At 40.7% G+C, this 20,884-nt stretch overlaps 1 protein-coding gene across 4 annotated transcripts in view; it reads left to right on the top strand.

The window, feature by feature from the left end:
• bnc2 (basonuclin 2) overlaps positions 1-8,971 on the top strand; it is a 220,929-nt gene extending 211,958 nt beyond the window's left edge. For 3 of the 4 annotated variants that reach the window (XM_041784430.1, XM_041784428.1, XM_041784429.1), the window contains one exon: positions 3,409-8,971. In XM_041784430.1, coding sequence (XP_041640364.1) covers positions 3,409-4,231 — 823 coding nt within the window. In that variant the 3' untranslated portion in view covers positions 4,232-8,971. Of the gene's footprint in view, positions 1-2,332; positions 2,407-3,408 lie in introns of all 4 variants that reach the window. The other variant, XM_041784431.1, reaches the window with a different exon arrangement.
• Positions 8,972-20,884: the final 11,913 nt, after the last annotated feature.

Raw genomic sequence — 20,884 nt, 5'->3', positions numbered from 1 at the left:
GTAAAGTGCTTGTTTTTTGGAGTGTGAAACACAGTCTAACATAAGAGAGAGCGTCTGTGTGGTTTTGCAGTGTGGTGTTTTCTCCTGGCCGCCTGCTGCACGAGTTAAATGATTGCATATTTATTGTGTAGAGCGAGCAGTGTCGGCAGAAGTGATGAAGAGGCTGCATGATTAACTGCTAGAAAGGCGCGCGTACCAGTAATCATCACCATTATTGGCCTCGTTAATCATATTTTTAAACCGTTGACAAGACTTGACTTGCTTATCTCATTTTTATCAGCCTATCTAAAATCCAGTTTGTAACCTTCACTCCAACATTTTAACCTGCGCCTGTGTCACTGAGTCTGAAACTAGGAGTCCTCTGCCTTCCACATTCCCACGGTGCCACAGCGCGCAGGCCATGGTCCCTGCACAGGCCACTGCGAACGGAGAGAGTGAAGGTTAATTATGTTGGAGAGTCTCTTTCCTCCTCTCTCCTTCCTCTCTTTCCCTCGGTCCCCTCACAGCATGTGAGCTTCACAATCAGCTCTGTGTTTGTCTCTTATAAACAAAGGGCACGCTGCTCATAGAGAGAATATTTTAGCAAAAACACTTATTTCTAGTTCAACTGTCTGCTAATTAAAGTTAGTTGAAATATAGCATCACTTTGGTTGATCACAAAAGTGTTCTTTTGATGATTTTGAGGATAATAAAAAGAGTTATTTTATTACAAGATCAATTAAAATATAGATTCCCATTCTGATGTCAGTGAGTTCAACATTTTCTTAACATTTGAGGATCTAAAAATCTTTTATCATAGCCTTTACAGTTCAAAAGACTAAAAAAATAAAAAGGAGAAATAGCAGGGACAGAGAGTGATAAATATTCTAACATTGTTGTCCTCCCACTTACACATAAAACCTCATAACACACCCTAAATGACAGGAAAGACAAAGAACCACTCGTGTCAGTTTAATACCACTCAGCCCTTCATCTCATTTACACATTATGAGTCATTTAGTCAACATACACACAAACACTCTCACACTGACACAAAAACAAGGGCAAGGGCCATCAGATGAACCTAAAGATGATTAACGCCGGTTGGGACAGGCACACTCGCGATCTTCCTCCTCTGCACAGTCAAAAATGGGCTCTCTGGAGGCCTCCCCCATCTTTTGGCCAAAGATGAGACTGTCAAATTGGTTTGCCAGGCACATTACTAGCCAACAGGGAGGTAGAGATGGAGGAAAGGGGGGGTGAGTAAGGAGTTAGGTTAGGGGGAGGGGGAGTGATTGAAGTGGAGGGATGGAGGGAGTGGGAAATGGGGCAGAAATTCTAAATTTGATAAATGAAGGAATAAGTGCCCACTGTGTGTGTGGATTCAGCTGACTTGTTTTGATTATTCAGGGCAACGAGGCACTGCTAGCACAGGAGTTAAATAATAATGTTTATGTAAATGATCATAAACTCTGCCTTTTCCTCCTGTTAGATATTAAATAATCTTCAAACACTTATGAATGATGTCTTATTCAGTGGCTTTTCCTTTTCATTTAATTTACCTGTTAGAGATGAGAAAGACTGCAGTAAATGTGTATGTTTCTTATGTTATATTCTTACCATGTGGAGTGCATTTTGAGTATTTAAATGGCTACTGTTACTATAGTGCAGACTTCTTTCTGCATGACATTTAATATGTTGACTGTAATACCGTAAATAGAGATAGTCATGGTTAACTTAGAGCTTATTAGCAGTGAGAAGGTGTTGTTATAGAGATGGAGACATGTTGCAAAGGACCTGCCTACCTGAGCATCATCAACAGCATCCTGAACTTCAGGCTTTATGAGTAAATGTGGCCCCTCGTCATGTCGAAGCTGGTATCCCTGCAGAAATTGATCCTGTTAATTTACATATTGATGACAGATTAAAAACACATTTCAGACTGTTTTAAAACATTCTGACCTCTCAAAGCCAAACATCCACACATGTATTTGACTAGAGAGGAGAAAAGCACCACAGACATTGAATCATGACTCCCATATTTTAGCCATAAGCTTACACCATATGGGTGCAACTGTACTATCAAAGGATAAAGAAGAACAAAGGATTTATATAGTTCTTTTGATCGAAGTCCCACGATATGGAAGTAGTATATTTTCTGATTTTCACACACGTACACACAAACAGACAAAAGCTTGTGCAAGGGCGCACACAAGAGCAGTGACAGCCACAGCCAATCGATTTGCCACACTCTCTCTCTCTTCAATGCTGACGATGCTCGAGTGGACGGGCTCCTGGTTGCCTGGTTCACAGAAAAGGGTCCCTGAATTGAATGTATTTTTACCTCTTGCAGGACAATGTCGGATAGGGAAGTAAATAATTAAAGGAAAGGGACCCTTTTTGACTGCATCAACCCTGCCACTGCTGGTAAGCTCTACTATCCATTGTGACTCCATTTTTGCCCGTCCTGCCAAGGATGACCGTTTTTGTTTTCTTCCCCTTTTTGTTTTTTTGTATTACACACATATGCCCTCCCTGCATGGAAACCCTTCACATTAAAGGCACTGTTTGCTTATTTTACTTACTTGACTGAAGTGCTAACCTACAATGAGAGGAATGGGCTCTGTGTGTGTCCTATATGACATTGGCCATTAGTAAAGTTAAGTTTCTTTTCTGTGTTATGCAGTTTTACTGTGACATGTGTGCCCCTTTTTAGTGTGATTGGGCAACTGTGAAATTGGAGCATTGAATCAGATTATCAAGCCCATTTCACCTTGCATCCTTTAGGCATGGCTTTGTACGCTAACTGGAAACCTCAAAGTATCGTGGCTTAAGCATGGCACTTGTTACTTAGTTTCTTTGATCAGCAGTAGCACACTGTGTGATACAGTTTGCCTTGTGTTTCGGAAAAAATGCCCATCTTAATTAAATCCAGGGCTACATAAAGACATGTTCACTGAGGTGCTCGATTAAGCCACCTCCAATAGGGAACGAATACGATAATGCTGTCAGGGCCTAGTGCTAATATGCTATCCAGTTCCCCTCGATTATCACATTACCACAGCTCGAATCAATTGATAAACTCCCATTCAATATGGTGGAGTATTTAATTGAGTCAGAGTCTATTGGATTTGAGGGCTGTGCAGTGCAGACATGCTGACAGCAGTAAACAGGAGCAGGATGCTCTCTCTCTGTGCGATCTCCGAGCACTTTTCTGAGCAGAGCTGCAGGGTAAATTTCTGTCTGTACGATTGTCTGTGTGCTCCAGTGGAAAGTTTTAATGTTTTCATATGTTGTAGTAAAAATTTTAGGAGAGAAGTGAGATAACTTAAGAGGAAAAAAATGAAATGTTTTATGAATTTGAGGAGAAACATTCCTGATATGCTGGATGAATTCTTGTGTATAACTATGACTGTCTTCACACCCTAGGCACAGCTCCAACATCAACCTGCACCGCAAACTGCTGACCAAAGAGCTGGACGACATTGTCCTGGACCCCCAACTCACGCCACTGCCCAAGGACCTGCGAGCCGAGTTTCTTGCAAAGATCTACGCCGGGCACCACATGGGCATGGACCATATGACTGGGATGGGCATTGGAGGCGCCAGCCTCGGGCCCGCTGGCTTTAACCACAGTGTCCGTTCCCCAATGAGCACCGAGTATCCCCACCATCCTCTCAACCAAAACCTTCGAAACCACCACACCAACGGCTTCTCCCGAGGCCAGCCAGACGACTATATGGTGTTGGACCTGAGCACCACATCCAGCATTCAGTCCAGCAGCAGTGTCCACTCCTCCCATGAGTCAGACGAAGGCAGCGACGAGGGCATCCTGTTGGATGACCTGGAGGGGGAGGAGGGAGAGGAGGATGAGGAGGAGGGCAACAGCGATGGGGAGGACTGCTCTCAGAGGGCCGGGGGGCGGGCTGAAGGGGGTATTCAGGATGAGACTGGAGAGCTAAGAGGAGAAGGACAAGGTGAGGGGATGGAAATGTCCTCCTCGCCGTTCCTCCTTTCGTCCACTGGGGGCAGTAACGGTGGCAGTGGTGGGATCCTCTGCAACATCTGCCACAAAATGTACAGCAACAAAGGGACCCTACGTGTGCACTACAAGACTGTGCACCTGCGGGAGATGCACAAGTGTAAAATCCCCGGTTGCAACATGGTGTTCAGCTCTGTGCGCAGCCGTAATCGACACTCTCAGAACCCCAACCTCCATAAAAACATGCCCTTCTCCACAATAATAGACTGAATAATGACTTGTTACTCTACCCCGCTGTCAGTCTGCCTGCTCCTCCCTTCATTCCTCAACCTTATTCCTCCTTAAATTAGCTTTTAACCCCAGCCCAGGGCCATGAAATACAAGCGCAATGCCTGTATGCCTCCTGCCCGTCCTCTATAAATCATAGCAAGACATTTCTATGTCCCTCAATTAAATTCATTGACTCTAAATATAGTTTAATAATGTGACATTTGACTTTTCCTTCTTTGGAAGAACAGGAAAGCGCTCTTCAGCATGGAGTTTGCTTTATTACAAAACTCCACTTGTTTTTCTTTTTTTTCATAAGCCCTTCCACTTTTCCTTTAAAACGTCTCCCCCAGTTTGTTTTCATGTCCGTCTCCAAAGAATCTATTCAAACTCTTATTTGTGACTTTGCCTGCAGAAATCATAGTATTGAGAAAAAAAGAAAATCTTCTTGTTGTATTTGTGTAATGATAGCTTTTAAAATGAACCCCTTACAAAAGCATGACAGCTTCATTTGTAAATAATGTCCCAAGAGGCTTTTGGTGTAACAGAGTTGTGTTGATGGTTGTTTGCTTCTTTTCTCTCTCCTCTTTATGGTTTTATGTTACAGTCCAGTACAATACTTCCAGCTATAGGCAAGAAAGAGGTAGCATCGTACTAGCTTGACTCATTTATGTTAGCTTCAAAGACACGTTTTAAACTGAGTCCTAGGAAAAAAAAGAATATCATGTGGCTTGTTTTATCTACTTGTTAGATATTCAGAGGTTGCCGGCATGCTTTTTTTAGGCTCCTACACTGATATCATTCTGTGTATTTCTATTGATTTTTTTCGTTTGTTATGTTTATGAGCTTTAGTATACAATTTCAGTTTTTGCACTTTGCATCTATACAAGGGGATGTGTAATATTATTATAATGAGGACTTTTGCAATGGTAGGTTTAGGTGTTTAGGGTCATTGATGGCTACAGTGCCAAGGGAAATGTCAGTACCTTCACCATACATGTGCCAGTTTCTTTTTGCACGCCAAATACAGTTTGAAAATCCCCTTGCCTCCCTGAGTAAAAAACGTTTCACCAAACAACACATTTTCTCCAAAATGTCAAGTTTCATAACAAACCCTGATGTGACTGCTGCTCACAAACACAGAGGAGATAAAAATTCATTAAACTGCTTCTTTTATTTTCAAGAAATGGCCTTTGTATTGAAGTCAAACAACATATGTTGTTCAGTGGGGTAATCTGTGTGCAGTATGACATTTATTGTGACACTGTCTAACAAGTTATAAATGCAAAAAGTCATGTTTGTTCTTTAAAAAAGGCAACAAAGCTGTCCCATAGATTTAAAAGAAAAAATGAAAATAGTCCTTCAACTGTGACCAAAATAAGATTGTTTTTCAGTGTGACCTTGTACTTAAATCTGACTGATTGGATTAATATGATGCACTTGACTCTTAAATATTTTGCTGTGATATTTTTAGTATTGCTTCTCAATGCTAATTGTCAGCTACTCTATGAAAAATGTCTTTTCTTTTCTGGCTGTTAGTCACAGCCTTTGAATCCATGACTGTCTCACGGTACAAATATTTCCAGTAACTGGGCAAAGTAGCCAAGGGAAGGGGTATTTATTGGTAGGTGATGTATCTTCATGAAGATGTTTTGTCCAGTATAAGAATATTTTTTTGTAAAAAGATGAAAAATAGATATTTTTTCCTTAGTTTGACTTCTTTATCAATGTATTAGCAATGCCATGTGTTACTACACAAGGAGATCTTCTCTTACTTGACTGGTGCTACACACAGAGGGAAAAATATGCAGTGTTATGTGGTGTGCTGTACAGTATTCACAACACTTTACATCCATAACAGTGTTCACTTCCATTTGTTTCATACTTAAGCCGTTTTGCAATATAGACATGACCTATTCTAGTGAAATATGTCATGTCTTTTTTTTTAAAGACTCCACCTCTATGACACATGCAGTTTTCAGTCCTCTGTTCTCAGAGATAAAACGAGCGAGGCAGAGAAGTGAGGCTGATGGAAAGGTTGCGGAGGTGGAAGGCTGACTAGGGAGGAAAGGATGACAGCAAGGATCATTAAAATTGTGCTGCTTCTCCGTTACCTGGAGGCGTCCCTGCCATTCCGGCTTCTTCTGTCTAATAACTCACTTGTCACTTTGTTACACTGCCAGACACCAAGGCTGCTGACATGACTGTGACACTGACAGAAAGAGAAAAAGGAGAGAGATTGTGTGTGCTGAAAAATTCAATTACGCTCATCCAGTTTAGTCGGATTTAATTTGCCTGTTCATTTTTTCACATGTGCTTTTTCTTATCCACAGCCGCTGATAATTCAATTCAGCTCCTTTCTCCCACTCTGTTTCTCTCTTTGTCTGTTAGAGCACAGTCATTTAACAACCGCCTTACCCATTTCTTCAACCCGCCACTCACTTACCACCTCCACACCCCACAGCGCAGGTCCTACAGGGACACACGCTAATAGTGTATGCTTAAGTTCACCGGACGGCCATGGCATAGGAAAAAGGGATGGGTAATTGCCTGTTTATCCCAAGTGAAGGGAAAATTGAGTACAGGAACCCCTGTCTTCTCCCAGGAGTGGGTTTCACTGAGGCGCTCGCTGCCTCATTCACTCATTCAATCCCCCCGGCCCTCGCTCGGGCAGAAATAAAAAAGTGCTACTCCAGGAACCCTGCTGACAGCTGTCTCTCTAACACACATGAGGAGGAGAGTGGCGCTCACTCACATGTGCTTCCTACTTACAGGCTAGAAGGATGACAAGATCTAGATGACTTGTTAACCTCTAGTGATAGAGGAGACAGGGCCAGAGACAAATCTAGAGTATTCTCACCACAGGAAATTAAACTCTCCATCTAGTATTCAAGTTATAGCTGCTGTCATGATGTGGAAAGCTAAGAGAGTGGTCTGAGGAAGCTTTGAGTCAGGAATGGGATGACAAAAGACCTTGTTATCACTAATTACTTTTAAAATTGTAAATTATTTCTAAACATACTTTAGAAAAAAAGACAAAGACAAGAAATTTATATTTCAGAAGTTTGTTTTCAGTTTTCTAGAAAACAGAGAACTGTTCATAACAAATCTTAAAAAATGCCCAGATCATAAAAACTCAAGTTTCTTTCTGTCCTGTTCTTTTCTAACAATTTATCAAGCAGCAGCAGCTGCAGTGCATGACCTCTCTATCTGTGTACTGTGTGTGCAAGACAAAAAACTGAATATTACAGAAGAGATTCCCTTATAACTCCCCTCTTCTACCTCCTACGGGCTGCTTCTGAGTCCTGCATGGTGCTGGTCTTGCCAGCAGAGCTGAGAGCTGGAAACAGAGCTGAGAAAAAACATGCAAAGACTGTCCGGCATAGCCAGGGAGACAGACGGCAAGAGAGAAGGGAGAGACGGTGGAAAGGGATTGGTTTTTTTTTTAAGAGAGTGGTGTGGTTGGAGCCTTGCGGCAGTCACTTAACAAGGCAGAGGAGAAAGAGAGGAACACAGGGAGAAGAGAGAGCAAGAGAGCAGCAGCAGCAGGGCCAGGGCTCCCTAGGACTCATTGCCAGCTTCTTCGTGATTGCTTGCCGGAGAGCGATCGAGCCACCCCTCACATTTCCACCCCTCTTTCCTACACTCTCCTCTCCTCTGAGAAATAGCCACCAATTTGCCCCTCTCCTCTGAGAAAGCCCCCAATCCAATCTTTGTCTTTCTTTACTCCTCCGACTACATGGGCCCAGGTGCATTCAGCTACCTAGTGACCGGGCTGTGGATGCGCAGGAACACGTCACTTTGAGCGCCTCATTGGCCCAGACCAGTGGAGTGAATCTTTAATATTTGATTAGAGGAGTGTCAGGCATCAATTATTCTGTAATTCTACACAGCGCACAGAGGGAGAAGGGGATGGCAAACAGTTGAAGTGGTTGACCTGTTAATCACTGTCCGTTTTGTTCACGTCACAAAGTGAGTAAGTACAACAGCTGTAAGCAGAGAGGATGGGAGGTAAAACAACGCATGCAACTAGTCCAGTTAATGTAGCTCATGGAACAAAGTGGGATTAAAATGTTTGATGGGAAACTATGAGAAATATGCATATAGAAGAAAAATGCACACAAACAGTGTGTGGGTTTGTATAGATGCTTCAGTCTCGTGTCATGTTGGAAAAAATACCCTCATAAATTTGAACTGGAACCTGTGAAATGTCAATGATCATGATAAAAAATACTGTAAATTCATTTGTTTTCCATTGTGCCAATTATATTTTACAGTCTTAAGGTATAAATAAGCTTGAAGATCTGGTGAATTTAGACTTTTGTTTTCACTTGTGTTTTTGTGTATCAAATGATTTATGTCTGTGTCTTAAAGGGCCTGTGTCATGGCACTGGCACTCAAAAGCGTTGCATGGCTACATAGTCGCACTGCAAAGAACAACACTTTGGTGTAAAAAAGGTGATTTGGAAGCCTCATGAATACTGTATGTTACCTAAACAGATGTTTCCCAATTGCAGACAGGAGGAAAAAATGGTCCTCTTTTTAAAAGACTCTTTATTTTTTCTTTCCTTTTTTGCCTTTCTTGTATTTGTTTCTGTATCATAACTGTCTATGGTTTTTGCATAAAATGCATAAGGGTTTTGGGATGTAAATGGAATTTTATTCATATTTTGTCCAAATACCTCTTGTAATTTGTATCAGAATTCTTGTACAATTTTTATATTAAAGATTTATCAGTCACTGGCACTTTGTTATAACATTTAATTCAAATGCAAAGCTCCTGGACTTTGATAATGACTTAATTGTGTTATTTTTGACATTTTATCAAAAGACTCGATTCTCTGTAGTGTGGGGGTAAAATTAGAGAGCACCAGGACAGTGTGTCAATCAAGCCATTTTAACAAGACGCTGTGATTTCAGCAGGTTTCTGCTGGCCTCTTTAATTACCCTGTGATAAAAATCACCAGGGAAAAGGCTATCTTGACCAATTAGTGGACGATTAGATTAATAGACTTATTAAAAGATGTACTACCATAAGGAGAAGGTGCTGCTGGTCTGAGCGAATTAGTAAGATGGTCACTGAAGGAGAGAAACAAAGGACACACAGCCTCTTTGTCTGATCTTAGGATGAAATTGAATTAGATGGAATAGTGAAGAAGGTTGTGTGATGTGAGGAAATCTTAACTATTTATGATTGATTTGAAATTCTAGTAAAAGTAAATTATATTGAAAGATTTTTTAAAAAACATTCATTTCTTATTCTAACATAATAGCTTTGAGCTATAACAAACCAACATTTTTAATTCTAATTACATAAAAACAGAATAAATAACATCATTTATAAATATTAACACCAGTCAATGAAAAGGAGGTCTATTTCTAGAAAAATGATGTGGCATTAGAGACTGATATTGACAGCGACACCGAACAAATGCAGGGTCATTTTGCAAAGCGACCTGTGCTGACATCATTTGCTGTGACTGGAGGTCAAATTACAAATTGATATGAGCTCCAGCAGGGATGTCATGTTTGCTCTGGTAACCAACAGGAACATAACGCCTCCTCCTCCTTCCCCTCTGTGAGAGTGAAGGAGTGACACAGGCCTTATTGACCTTGAATTAGACACCATTCCTCTTTGTCACACACCAGTTCCTTGATCCCCTGTCATTGTTGATAAGTGCACACATACAAATACACACACATGTAGCTTTTCAGAATAATAGTGCTGGACTGTATTGATTAGATGCAGGGTTAGTAAAAGATATTCCCCCACCCATCTTAAATGCACACACAACAAGCCCTTCCTTCCTCGGGGATGAGCTCACACCAGGGAGGTGGTGGGCGCTGTCCGCCACCAGGATGACCTCCTCACTGCATAACTGAGTGTGTTTCTAACGGCAGCAGGCCATCGATTGGCCTGACAAACACGCTGGCCCTCCGCTGACCTTTGAAAAGCAGAGCTCATTGCTGTGGGAGAATGCATACAGACCTACAGACAGCTGAGGCCAACTTTGTTGTGTCTGAACTGGAAAAGGGTGCTGCCAGGGGGTGGAGAGGTTCACAGGGCAAAGACGTCCATCAGTCCATCTGTCTGTCTGTGTGCATGATCTCAGAAAAGCAACTGATGTGTCTGCAATTTCTTCTGTAACATCTAGATTTAAATTTTATGTTTCAGATTTAAATTATTACATGAGATGATCACACTGAAAAATCTTAAAATTATTAAAGGGTTCATTTTGAAAAACAAGATTTATTTAAGCCCACTGTTTTTGAAGCCTCATAAACCTTACAGAAAAAAAAGGACTCAAATGAACTCTCATCCAATCAAGATCTTGTTGGTTAGACCATCATACCCGTATCAATGAAACTGCAGGAGAACACCGCATAGTAAATGACAGACATGCAGCAGGAGACAGCAAGGAACCTGCATAGCTGGGCCGCCCAGGAAGAGAGAGGCACACAAAGTGATGCAGAAATGTGTAAAACTGTAATTGTTACGCTGTAAATAACTAACCTTGCAAAGCAGATAGATACGCCCGTTTCCTTGTTTTCACTGGCGAATCCATCTTGCAAAGCTCCCATCTGAACTGTTTGGGCCTGGTGAAAGAGTGACAGGACCAATCAGCAACGAGGGGCAGTACTTTCAGGCGCAGCAGAGTCGTGATGTAAACAAGCAGCAGCAAGAGCTGGTGCATTTATGGAGGAAGAGATTAACGTGGATGCTGCTAAAGCGCCAGTTTTGTCAGAACTTGACAACATTTATCCATTAAAAGAAGAACAAAGAACAGCAGTGAGTTGTTTTCTTTTCAAAAACCACAAAAGTCGAGTACTTACATGTCTATAGTCACCATGTTTCACATTATTCCTCAGTAGCTGCGCACACGCAGCTCGATAGCAGCTACGTCACGTGTTTTGTTGCTCTTATTGGCCAGTAGAGATGTGAAAGACAGAATGTTCATTTAATCACACTCTGAGTTTTTTTCAAATCCTCTGCCTTTTCTCAAACGTTTCCTATTGAAGCTTTCCCAGATGGACGTGTGAAACAAATCCATCTGGTGTGGCAGGTTAGTAAATAACTTAGATACAACACATTTTCAACTCGACACAAAGATGCAGGATGTTTGTAATGAAGTGCTACTGTGAGTGTCTCTGCTTTGCTCTCCATTACAGCATCACCTCCCACAGCCTATGTACAGTTACATTTCAAAAAACTAGAATATCATGAAAAATTTTATTATTTTTTGTCACTCATTCCAGAAAGTGAAACATGTATTGTATAGACTCATTACACATAATGTGAAATATTTCAAGACTTTATTTTTCTTGGAATTTTGATAATTATGGCTTACAGCTAATGAAAACCCAAAATTCAGTGTCTAAGAAAATTTGAATATAGTGAAAAAGTTCAATATTGGAAAGCCATGGTGTCACACCCTAATCAGTTAATTAGCTCAAAACACCTGCAAAGGTTTCCTGAGCCTTTAAATGGTCTCTTAGTCTGGGTCAGTAGGCTACACAATCATAGGGAACACTGCAGACTTGACAGATGTCCAGAAGACAGTCATTGACACCCTCCACAAGGAGGGTAAGCCACAACAGGTTGTTGCTAAAGAAGCTGGTTGTTCACAGGGTGCTGTATCCAAGCACATTCATAGAAAGTTCAGTGGAAGGAAAAAGTGTGGTAGGAAAAGGTGCATCAGCATAAGGGATAACCACAGCCTTGAGAGGATTGTCAAGCAAAATCCATTCAAGAACTTGAGGGAGCTTCACAAGGAGTGGACTGAGGCTGGAGTCAGCGCATCAAGAGCCACTACACACAGACGAATCCTAGACATGGGCTTCAAATGTCACATTCCTCCCGTCAAGCCACTCCGGAACCAGAGACAACGTCAGATGCATCTTACCTGGGCTGTGGAGAAAAAGAACTGGACTGTTGCTCAGTGGGCCCAAAGTCCCCTTTTCAGATCAAAGTAAATATTGCATGTCATTTGGAAATCAAGGTCCCAGAGTCTGGAAGAAGAGGAGAGGCACAGAATCCACGTTGCTTGAAGTCCAGTGTGAAGTTTCCACAGTCAGTGATGATTTGGGCTGCCATGGCATCTGCTGGTGTTGGTCCACTGTGTTTTCTGAAGTCCACAGTCAACGCAGCCATCTACCAGGACATTTTAGAGCACTTCATGCTTCCTTCTGCTGACAAGCTTTATGGAGATGCTGACTTCATTTTCCAGCAGGACTTGGCACCTGCCCACACTGCAAAAGGTACCAAAAGCTGGTTCAATGACCGTGGTGTTACTGTGCTAGATTGGCCAACAAACTGGCCTGACTTGAACCTCATAGAGAATCTATGGGGTATTGTGAAGAGGAAGATGAGAGACACCAGACCCAACAATGCAGATGACCTGAAGGCTGCTATCAAAGCAACCTGGGCTTCCATTACACCTGAGCAGTGCCACAGGCTGATCACCTCCATGCCATGCCACATTGATGCAGTAATCCATGCAAAAGGAGGCCCAACCAAGTACTGAGTGCGTAGAAATGAAGATACTTCTCAGAGGCCTGACATTTCTGTTTAAAATATCCTTTTTTCATTGATCTTATGTAATATTCTAATTTTCTGAGACACTGAATTTTGGGTTTTCTTATCTGTAAGCCATAATCATCAACATCTCAAGAACTGAAGGCTTGAAATATTTCTCTCTATGTGTAATGAGTCTATATAATATATGGGTTTCACTTACTGAAATGAGTTACAAAAAATAGTGAACTTTTTCTTGCTATTTTAATTTTTTTAAGATGTACCTGTAGATCACTGCTAGGTTAATAAGTTGTACTAAGTCCCTTTGTCATCATATTAAAAAGCACATGTTAGCATAGTGTCTGTGACAGACGGACAGACAGACAGAAAGCAGACGAGATAAAGGACAATGTCTCCTGGTCTTTAAACCCCGACCAGCAGTCTCTTTTTCCCCTTTACCTCGGTAAACACTGCATGCTGTCAGGTTTGCTTATAAATTACACAATGCAGGCTGGAACAAGTGAGTACTGTTAATAGTATGGATGCATAATATTGCAGATATCCAATATGACAATATTCAATCATTAATTTTAGCCAATACGATATCGATGCCAATATTCAAATGTAGCTCAGGCCTAAAACTAAAAACACACAATTTAAAGTTTGTGGATGAACAAATGAACAATTTTCAGTCTTTAAAACATATTTTTGAGTGCAAAGAATGATAATGACTAAAGAAAAAGACTTCACCTGAAAGAGGTCCACTGTTCCAGCCAAAAACTCCACTAACTTATTTGTTTCCACAGCCAGTGTTTACAGCATATATATGTAGATTTTTATTGCCAAACAATCAGTTGTAACTACTGGCAGAAATGTTCATATCTGATGATAATATCAGCATTCCTAGTGAATAGTTATCATTGAAAATGAAGACAAAACAATAATCTGAAGACACAGCATTTTGTAGGCTACATGCTGCTTAACAGTTATCGTGCTGTGACCACAGAAAACATATGATAGTCTAAGGGCAGGTGCACCCTGAGCATCTCTGAGTCAGTTGTCATTGTAGTACAACGTAATGAAGTTAGAAATACTAAATAATACTTAAAAATGCTTCAAAAAGCTTGTGTTAATTTTTAGGATGATTTACAGCAGTGATTCTCAGTTGATCTAGCGTCAGGACCCACCACCATCTCTTTAACACCAAATCGTGACCTAAAGCTCTTACAATTTGCAGTCCTGACTTGGTGTTTTTAATTAAAGATGTTGCAGTTTGAGATGGAACAAAGGAAGTAGAGAAACAAAGGGACTGAGACATATCCTTTTAAATAAAAGCACATTTGCCTCATTTCTTTCCAGGCACACATCTGCAAAACACAGAAAATGGCTTCAGGACCCACTTTTGGGTCATGATCCACCAGCTGAGAAGCAAGGAAGACTAAACTACAAAAAGGGTGCAAAGACAAACCTGTCACAGATAAAGTTTTTGAGATAAAGATTTGTTTGTTTGTTTTTTAAAACTTTTTAAAGCACACCTGTTTTAAAACACAAGCAGGTAGAAGCATAAAACGACCAACAGAACACTACCTTGGTAGCCTAATTAACCCTTTACCTACTGAGTCTAAAAATGGCAATTTGGACATATTTTGATATTATGGCTGTAAAATAGTCAGGAAATGCCCTAAGTCTGAGAGCTTTGGTCCCTTTTCCCAGGAATACTTGAACCTGACTTTTCGACATCTGGTTAATAATTATTGCACATTATATGGAATTGTCAGCAGTTTAAAAGAAGAAAAACACAATAACGGATTTGTTTTTCATGGCTTTCATGAGAAGAAATTTTGTTATTGCTCTTGAAGTTTTGATTTGACATTTGAAATGTGACTCTGTATATGTTTAGAGTGATCACCAGTCATTTTTTGAGTCTAACTATATACATAGGCAACAATTAGTGTAAAGGTGGAAAAATGCATTCTCAACATTCTCAATTAACATATTGTCATTGCACATGACAGACATGCACAAATGCCGCTAACGCTATTTTTTGGAAAACAAAACACCACTCTCCCTCGCTCTCCTTTTACTCTCTTCCTTCACTCTCCTTTTCTCACTCGTCTTCTGCCAAAGCTGTCGTTTTCGCTGTGCTGTTTGACATTACCGTAATATATATACCACACATCATATATTGCCGGAAAGCACAGATTCTCAGATTCTGGCGATACTTCTGGTGTTTTGCTATGGTGTTTGCTATGAACGCCCATGTCATATGGTTGCGAGTACTGTAATGAACCATGTATGTGTGCATGCCCACAATTCTCAGCTTTCCAACACCATTGGAATTTTTCTGATCGGACAAACAGAGTTACGGTAATAATACTCCAGACATATAAGACACAGCGCCGGCGCCAGCTCAGTAGGTAAAGGGTTAAACTAGTTCCTCCCTAGAGTAACATTCATGGTAGCTTAACTTTCAAATTAAGCCATTTTTTAAATATCACCACTATAATAGTGGAAATCAGGTACTAAGGGAAATATAGAAACCATAGCAACACAGTCCAGGCTGTATTTGCAGTAGTTTACTGAGTGAACGTCCAAAGACTCACAGCTATCAACATGTGCTCCTGTATGATGTCCATGCTGACAGAGCACTGAGTATCTGTGGGACATATAAATGCAGGCAAATAACTCCCAGAGCCAAATTTATGTGCTGAGATTTTACTGATTTTAATCATTTTCTTGCAAGACACGAGCGTCATCTTAAAAATTCTCTCACACATACTGTATACCCACACACCAACACACTCCAGGCAGTGAGAGTAGAAATCCATGTTCATTGAGGACTAATTGATTGTAATTGCACATTATAATTAGAAGGTAAATTAGCAGAATTTAGAGTAAAGGGGCAAATAAGATCTTGTGTGACTGTGTTATCCAAAAGCTGCTAAATCTAAATATCTATGTGTGACAATGAACTGATTTTTTTCTAGAAGCATAAATATATTATTATTCTTAGAGACACTGGGTGGCTGTGAGTAGCAGCACTTAAAGTGTTAGTGAATTGCTGAGGAAAGGTTAAATAAAATCAAATAAATGGTGACTCCTGAATTTAGAAAAAAATATACTTTAATGTGGTAACATGAGCCTCGGCTGGGATGGACCGTATTCACATATAAGACTTTTTACTGGGACTTATTGATTTGGTTCTACACCAGTGAGGCCTGCAATGCTGGCTAATGCTATTGACGAGCCATCAGTCTTGTCCAGAAGTGTGGAGGCATGCAGCTCTTTTTCCAAGACCAACCAAGGAAGGAGAGAGGAAGAGGAGAAGAGAAAGAGAGGGGAAAAACATCAATGGACAGTGATGGAGAGTAGGGAGGAGGGCGAAGATGCAAGCACAGCAGACAGACTCAGACCCCTGTCCATGGTTTGGGAACACTAAATTAGAAAAAAGACAAAAGGGATGAGAGAGGGAGAAACTGTAAACAGCCGCATCGATCCAACTAGTGTTGGGCAAATCAAACCATTACAGCCAGAGTCTCAAGCCCTGGAGTTGAGGGAGACAGTGTGAATATCTACACACTTCCCTAGTGGAGAGAAAAGTTTGCACCAGCACACACTGCATCTCTTTTAGAACTGTTGGACTTGCTTAGTCTTTAGTCTGCTTCACCCGCTAAATAACAAGGTGGAAGAGCAGCAGGAGAGGAAGGGGTTAACCCAGAAGAGGGTGGAAGGCAGGATGAAAAAAGCCCTCTGGCAACCCAGGGACAGAGGGAACGCTGAACTCATCACAAACCCCTCTCCTGGCGTCCGCCAGCACATAATGACCCCAACAAGACGGGAATCCCTTTTAATTAAAGTGAAGGGAGATCAGTTAAGCAGATGGTTGCCGACAAATATTAGGGGAAATAGAATGTTTAATGGTCTGTGCACTTATCGCAGGCTATTTTCCACACCCAGCCCCAAACTGATAAACAGGACAGAGCCTTGTTAATCAACCTTACAACCTTTAAAGCCCAAGATAAGAGAATAATTCGGGATCTTTGTAAATTAGCTTGAGATGTGGCTAAGACTCTGGCCCCTTGCGTCTTCAGGGCCAGACTGTCGAGGAGGGAGAAGAATTTCTATCAGTGTAATAGCCTTGCGCCATGGTGAAGAAGTTTGGGGGGTAAAGTACTTTTTTTTTTTCCAGGGATGAAGATATTTTTTCCGGTATTTCTATGAGTTTTTATTCCCCTTGTGGTTTGACCCTCTTGCCACCACCCTACTGCGCTCTTATCAGTGACACAAGAGAGTCACCCGCCTCCGTGGAAATAATCTAAACAGAGAGGCGGAGAATCTGCGGCCCGAGCCGGTGGCCTGTGTGAGCAGGTTAACGGGCCCTCACCCCTCTCAGGCAGACACAGGTGGGGGTGGCCTGTGTTTATTTTGCAGATGATGGATTGGAGAGGAAGGGATTATCGACAACCGAAGCAGCCCTGTGAGAGCAGAAGCAAGAACTATTTTCTATAAAAAAACCCCATGCTGGAAAAGTTTTTCTTTTGAGCAGACACTCCACAGTTCATGTGACTTAAGGTCTCATTTTTAAATGTATTCCTCAGACTGTTTAAAAGAAAAGTGTTTAAGTACGTTTTTTATTTCAAAAAAACTTAAAGAAAGATTTCCAGTCAAGTCAATCCAAAATCTAAAGTTTAACACAAAACCAGAACAACTTTGTATGCCTGTAAATAATCCCTGCAACCTCTATATTGATTTATCCTTCTCAAGAGCAGCTTTCACAAACAGGTTGAAGATAGCATAAAAGCCTTTTAGTGATGAAATAATAATTTCTACCCTCCTGTGTACATTTCTATTTAAAAAACTAGTGTATTAACAGCTTTTTTGGTTAAATATAAATATGTAAAAATGAAAATTTTCACATTTGTACCACTCAACTCCTCATACCTTATGTATCATAATACTGGGTTCAGCATATGATTTAATCACATTAGTTACATTTTTATTTAGTTTTATTAAAGGTCTCAATTGATTTTAATAGAAATCACATTACTCCTATCCTTACTTCCCTCAAAAAGCTCCCTGTAACTTTTAGACTTGATTTAGAGATCTCACTGATCATATTTAAAGCTTGTACAGATCGTGCCCCAGGTTAATTTCTGAAAGGCTGACCCCTTATTAGAAAACGCAGAACCTCAGATCCTCAGGCGGAAGATCCTGGTCGTTCCAAACCCAAGACTCAGATTCAAAGGAGATCGCTCATTTGCTGTCGGGTGCCCTCGATTTTGGTATGACATGCTCAAGGATATGAAGATTACAGAATAGGTGAAATCTTTTAAAGCATTTTTAAAACTCACTTTTTTAGACATGCTCTAATATGATGTCCGTCCATTCATCCTTTCTTTATTCAATTTGCTACTCTTAATCTTTGCATCTGTGTCTTATCCATCTGATGGCCAATTCCTACTGTTATTACTTTTTCAGTTGATTTTTGTATTGACATTTTATTCTTGTCCTCAGGTCTGATGTTTTAGATCTTCTCTGTTTGGCCTGGTTGTTAATGTTTATTGAGCCCTATGCTATTTCTTTAACCATTGTGTTTTTGTCTAAAAATCTTGTAAAACATAGTAACCCCTGTGGTGCACAGTCAAGCTCTAAACATCCTTTTTTTCAGGGCGACATGGGCTTTAAGAATATGTGTGCTGTAGTATTGTCACTTGAATTTTTAAAAAGTTATGAGACTATAGAGACAAAAGAAAAAACTATAGGAAAATTAAAGCTCAAAGAATGTTATCTTTTCAACACAGTAAACAATAATGACTAAGGGGACACATCATAGCCTCTCTGTCTCTTTTTCTCCACTATGAGTCATACAGGCTCTCCCCTCTAGGTTCAAAATCTTTACACATGTGCTGTCTGGAAAAGCATGACATGACAATGGAACAGCCTGCCATTGGTTGTCACAGCCCATCACACTGCATAGTGGGAAACTTATATGGTGGCTAAGGCTAAGGGCTAGTGGCAGGAACAATCAAGAAATTGATTAGAAATGGAAATAAATATGTTCAGACCAGAGTAACTGGTGTAGATTTAATCTTTAAAGACAAGTACTAAAACAATTTATGGTTAATTCACTTTGAATAACGTGTCACTTCTTGTCTTGTTTTTTGTCTCATATTGAATATGCCACAGGCTGTACCAACTAACACACAGTTCTACATAACACTAGATGTAGTGTTAAACAGCTATACAAAAAGGGAAACCAAGAATTATAAATAGGGGAGTTCATGTTGATTTTTTAGCAAGGAATCAAACCCCTAATGAACCGTGACCCCCAAAAATGAGGTATGAACCAAACGGTGATATCTAAGAGTTGTTACACCCCATACATAGTGCCCCCAATTGGTTAAAAAAGAGCATAGCAGCATTTTTGTAAAATTAATTGTCCATATTTTATTGTTTAACTGTATTTCAAAGTAAAATAGAAATTTGTATATTGATGATAATAAACCATGACAGCAAATGCATTACATGTTTTCTTTGTGCACCTAAATCTCCAAATGAAATCAACATTGTGAATAATGTTAGGGAACTTACCAAAAATCAAAAAGAAAAAGCATCCACATTCTTGTTTTCCAACACTTATTGTCGGCCTATACATCATAACCCCGATGATATAAAGACTCAAACACAAAAATATGCAATAAACTCAGCTGACTGACATTCAAATTATACCATTCTCAGGGAACTTGGCCACATTGCCAATGCAAATTTCCACGGTACATTTTACCTTTCCTTAAATGTGAAACATCTTGGCTGAACTCAGCTCCACCTCTTCCCTTCCCCACTTCTTTTTTTAAATCACGTACAGCACAACTATACTTCATTTACTTTTCAGAGTGGTTCTGATTTTTTTTTTCAACATTTCAGCTCTGCTGTTTCCTTCCTGGCCTCTGGAAAAGGGACACTGGACTGAACATAATTACATAGAGAAATGCAGACATTTATCAGTGCTTGTGGTTTGGGACCTTAAATTGTCCTGCTGATAATTTTCCTTTACAGTAGGCCACTGTGGAGCTGGCAGGTTCTGTTCAGAGGCCCAACACAGAGCTTTAAAGCTCAGAGTGCTGCCATATGTTGGACCTCACTGGGGCCAGAAGCAAATGTTCAGTGTGACTAAAACCTGAACTCCGTGCCTTGGCAAAAGGTGTGTGCACAGGCTAAATACAGGAAGGAGAATACAGTTAACAGAAAACATTACATATTAAAGTAAACATGTTTTTGTGTTTCAACAATTTTGTCTACCTGTCTGTTTTGTGCATCTAGTGTCAGATTGAGAACACATTTCATCTGCTGGTTTCTCCAGTGCACGCACACCCTTGCATACTCGTATTAGTCTGAATATCCATGGAGAACATCCCAGATTGCAATGGGTCACACCTGGTTATGTTTCTTCCCCATCTCCCCTCTCCCTCTACTCCCTGATTCCCACACCGGAGGCATCTGGAACCTATTGGCGTCAGAGTCACATCGAGCCATAAAGCCCTCAAAGGCTCACAAACGCACTAGGGGTAGAACGTCAAACAATGTTGGCCCAACAAGCTGCCAACAGACACAATGCATCTTGAACCTGAACAAACCCCGTTGCTCATTTTTTATCCTGTCTGTCTCTCTGTATGTTTCTCTGAACTATTCCTCTCTCTCTCACAAACACCACCTGGGAGTGAGTCGAGGGGGAATTTTACATTTTTACCCCTAAATGGAATTGGTACTGATGCTGAGGGGGCTGAATGCAGCTCAGGCGACTGAGACTGTGGAGAAACAGATACTGACAAGGCCAGAAAATGTCAAAATAACTTGTAACTGAAACACAACACTCGAGTGCATTCAGATTTCTGTTTATTTAAACATGCTTTGGCTGGATCTACTTAATCAAATTTTCCCCTCTCTATTTATGCTCTCCTCACAGAGTCACCAAAGGGTTAATGGCCTCTAATGCCACCCAGCAGATAATGTGATCTGTCCTGAATAGGATCTCATTGTCACACAGCTATCCTTTTAGACACGAGTGCAGAAGCAGGAGATGAGGGCCTTTCTGTCACAGCCTTGTAATGCTCTTATCGATTCTCCATATCTGTTACGGAGGC

Source organism: Cheilinus undulatus, linkage group 4 (genome assembly GCF_018320785.1).
Source record: "Cheilinus undulatus linkage group 4, ASM1832078v1, whole genome shotgun sequence".
Lineage (NCBI taxonomy): Eukaryota > Metazoa > Chordata > Actinopteri > Labriformes > Labridae > Cheilinus > Cheilinus undulatus.
The sequence above is the reverse complement of the archived record's forward strand: the minus strand, read 5'-3'. Positions and strand labels throughout refer to the sequence as shown.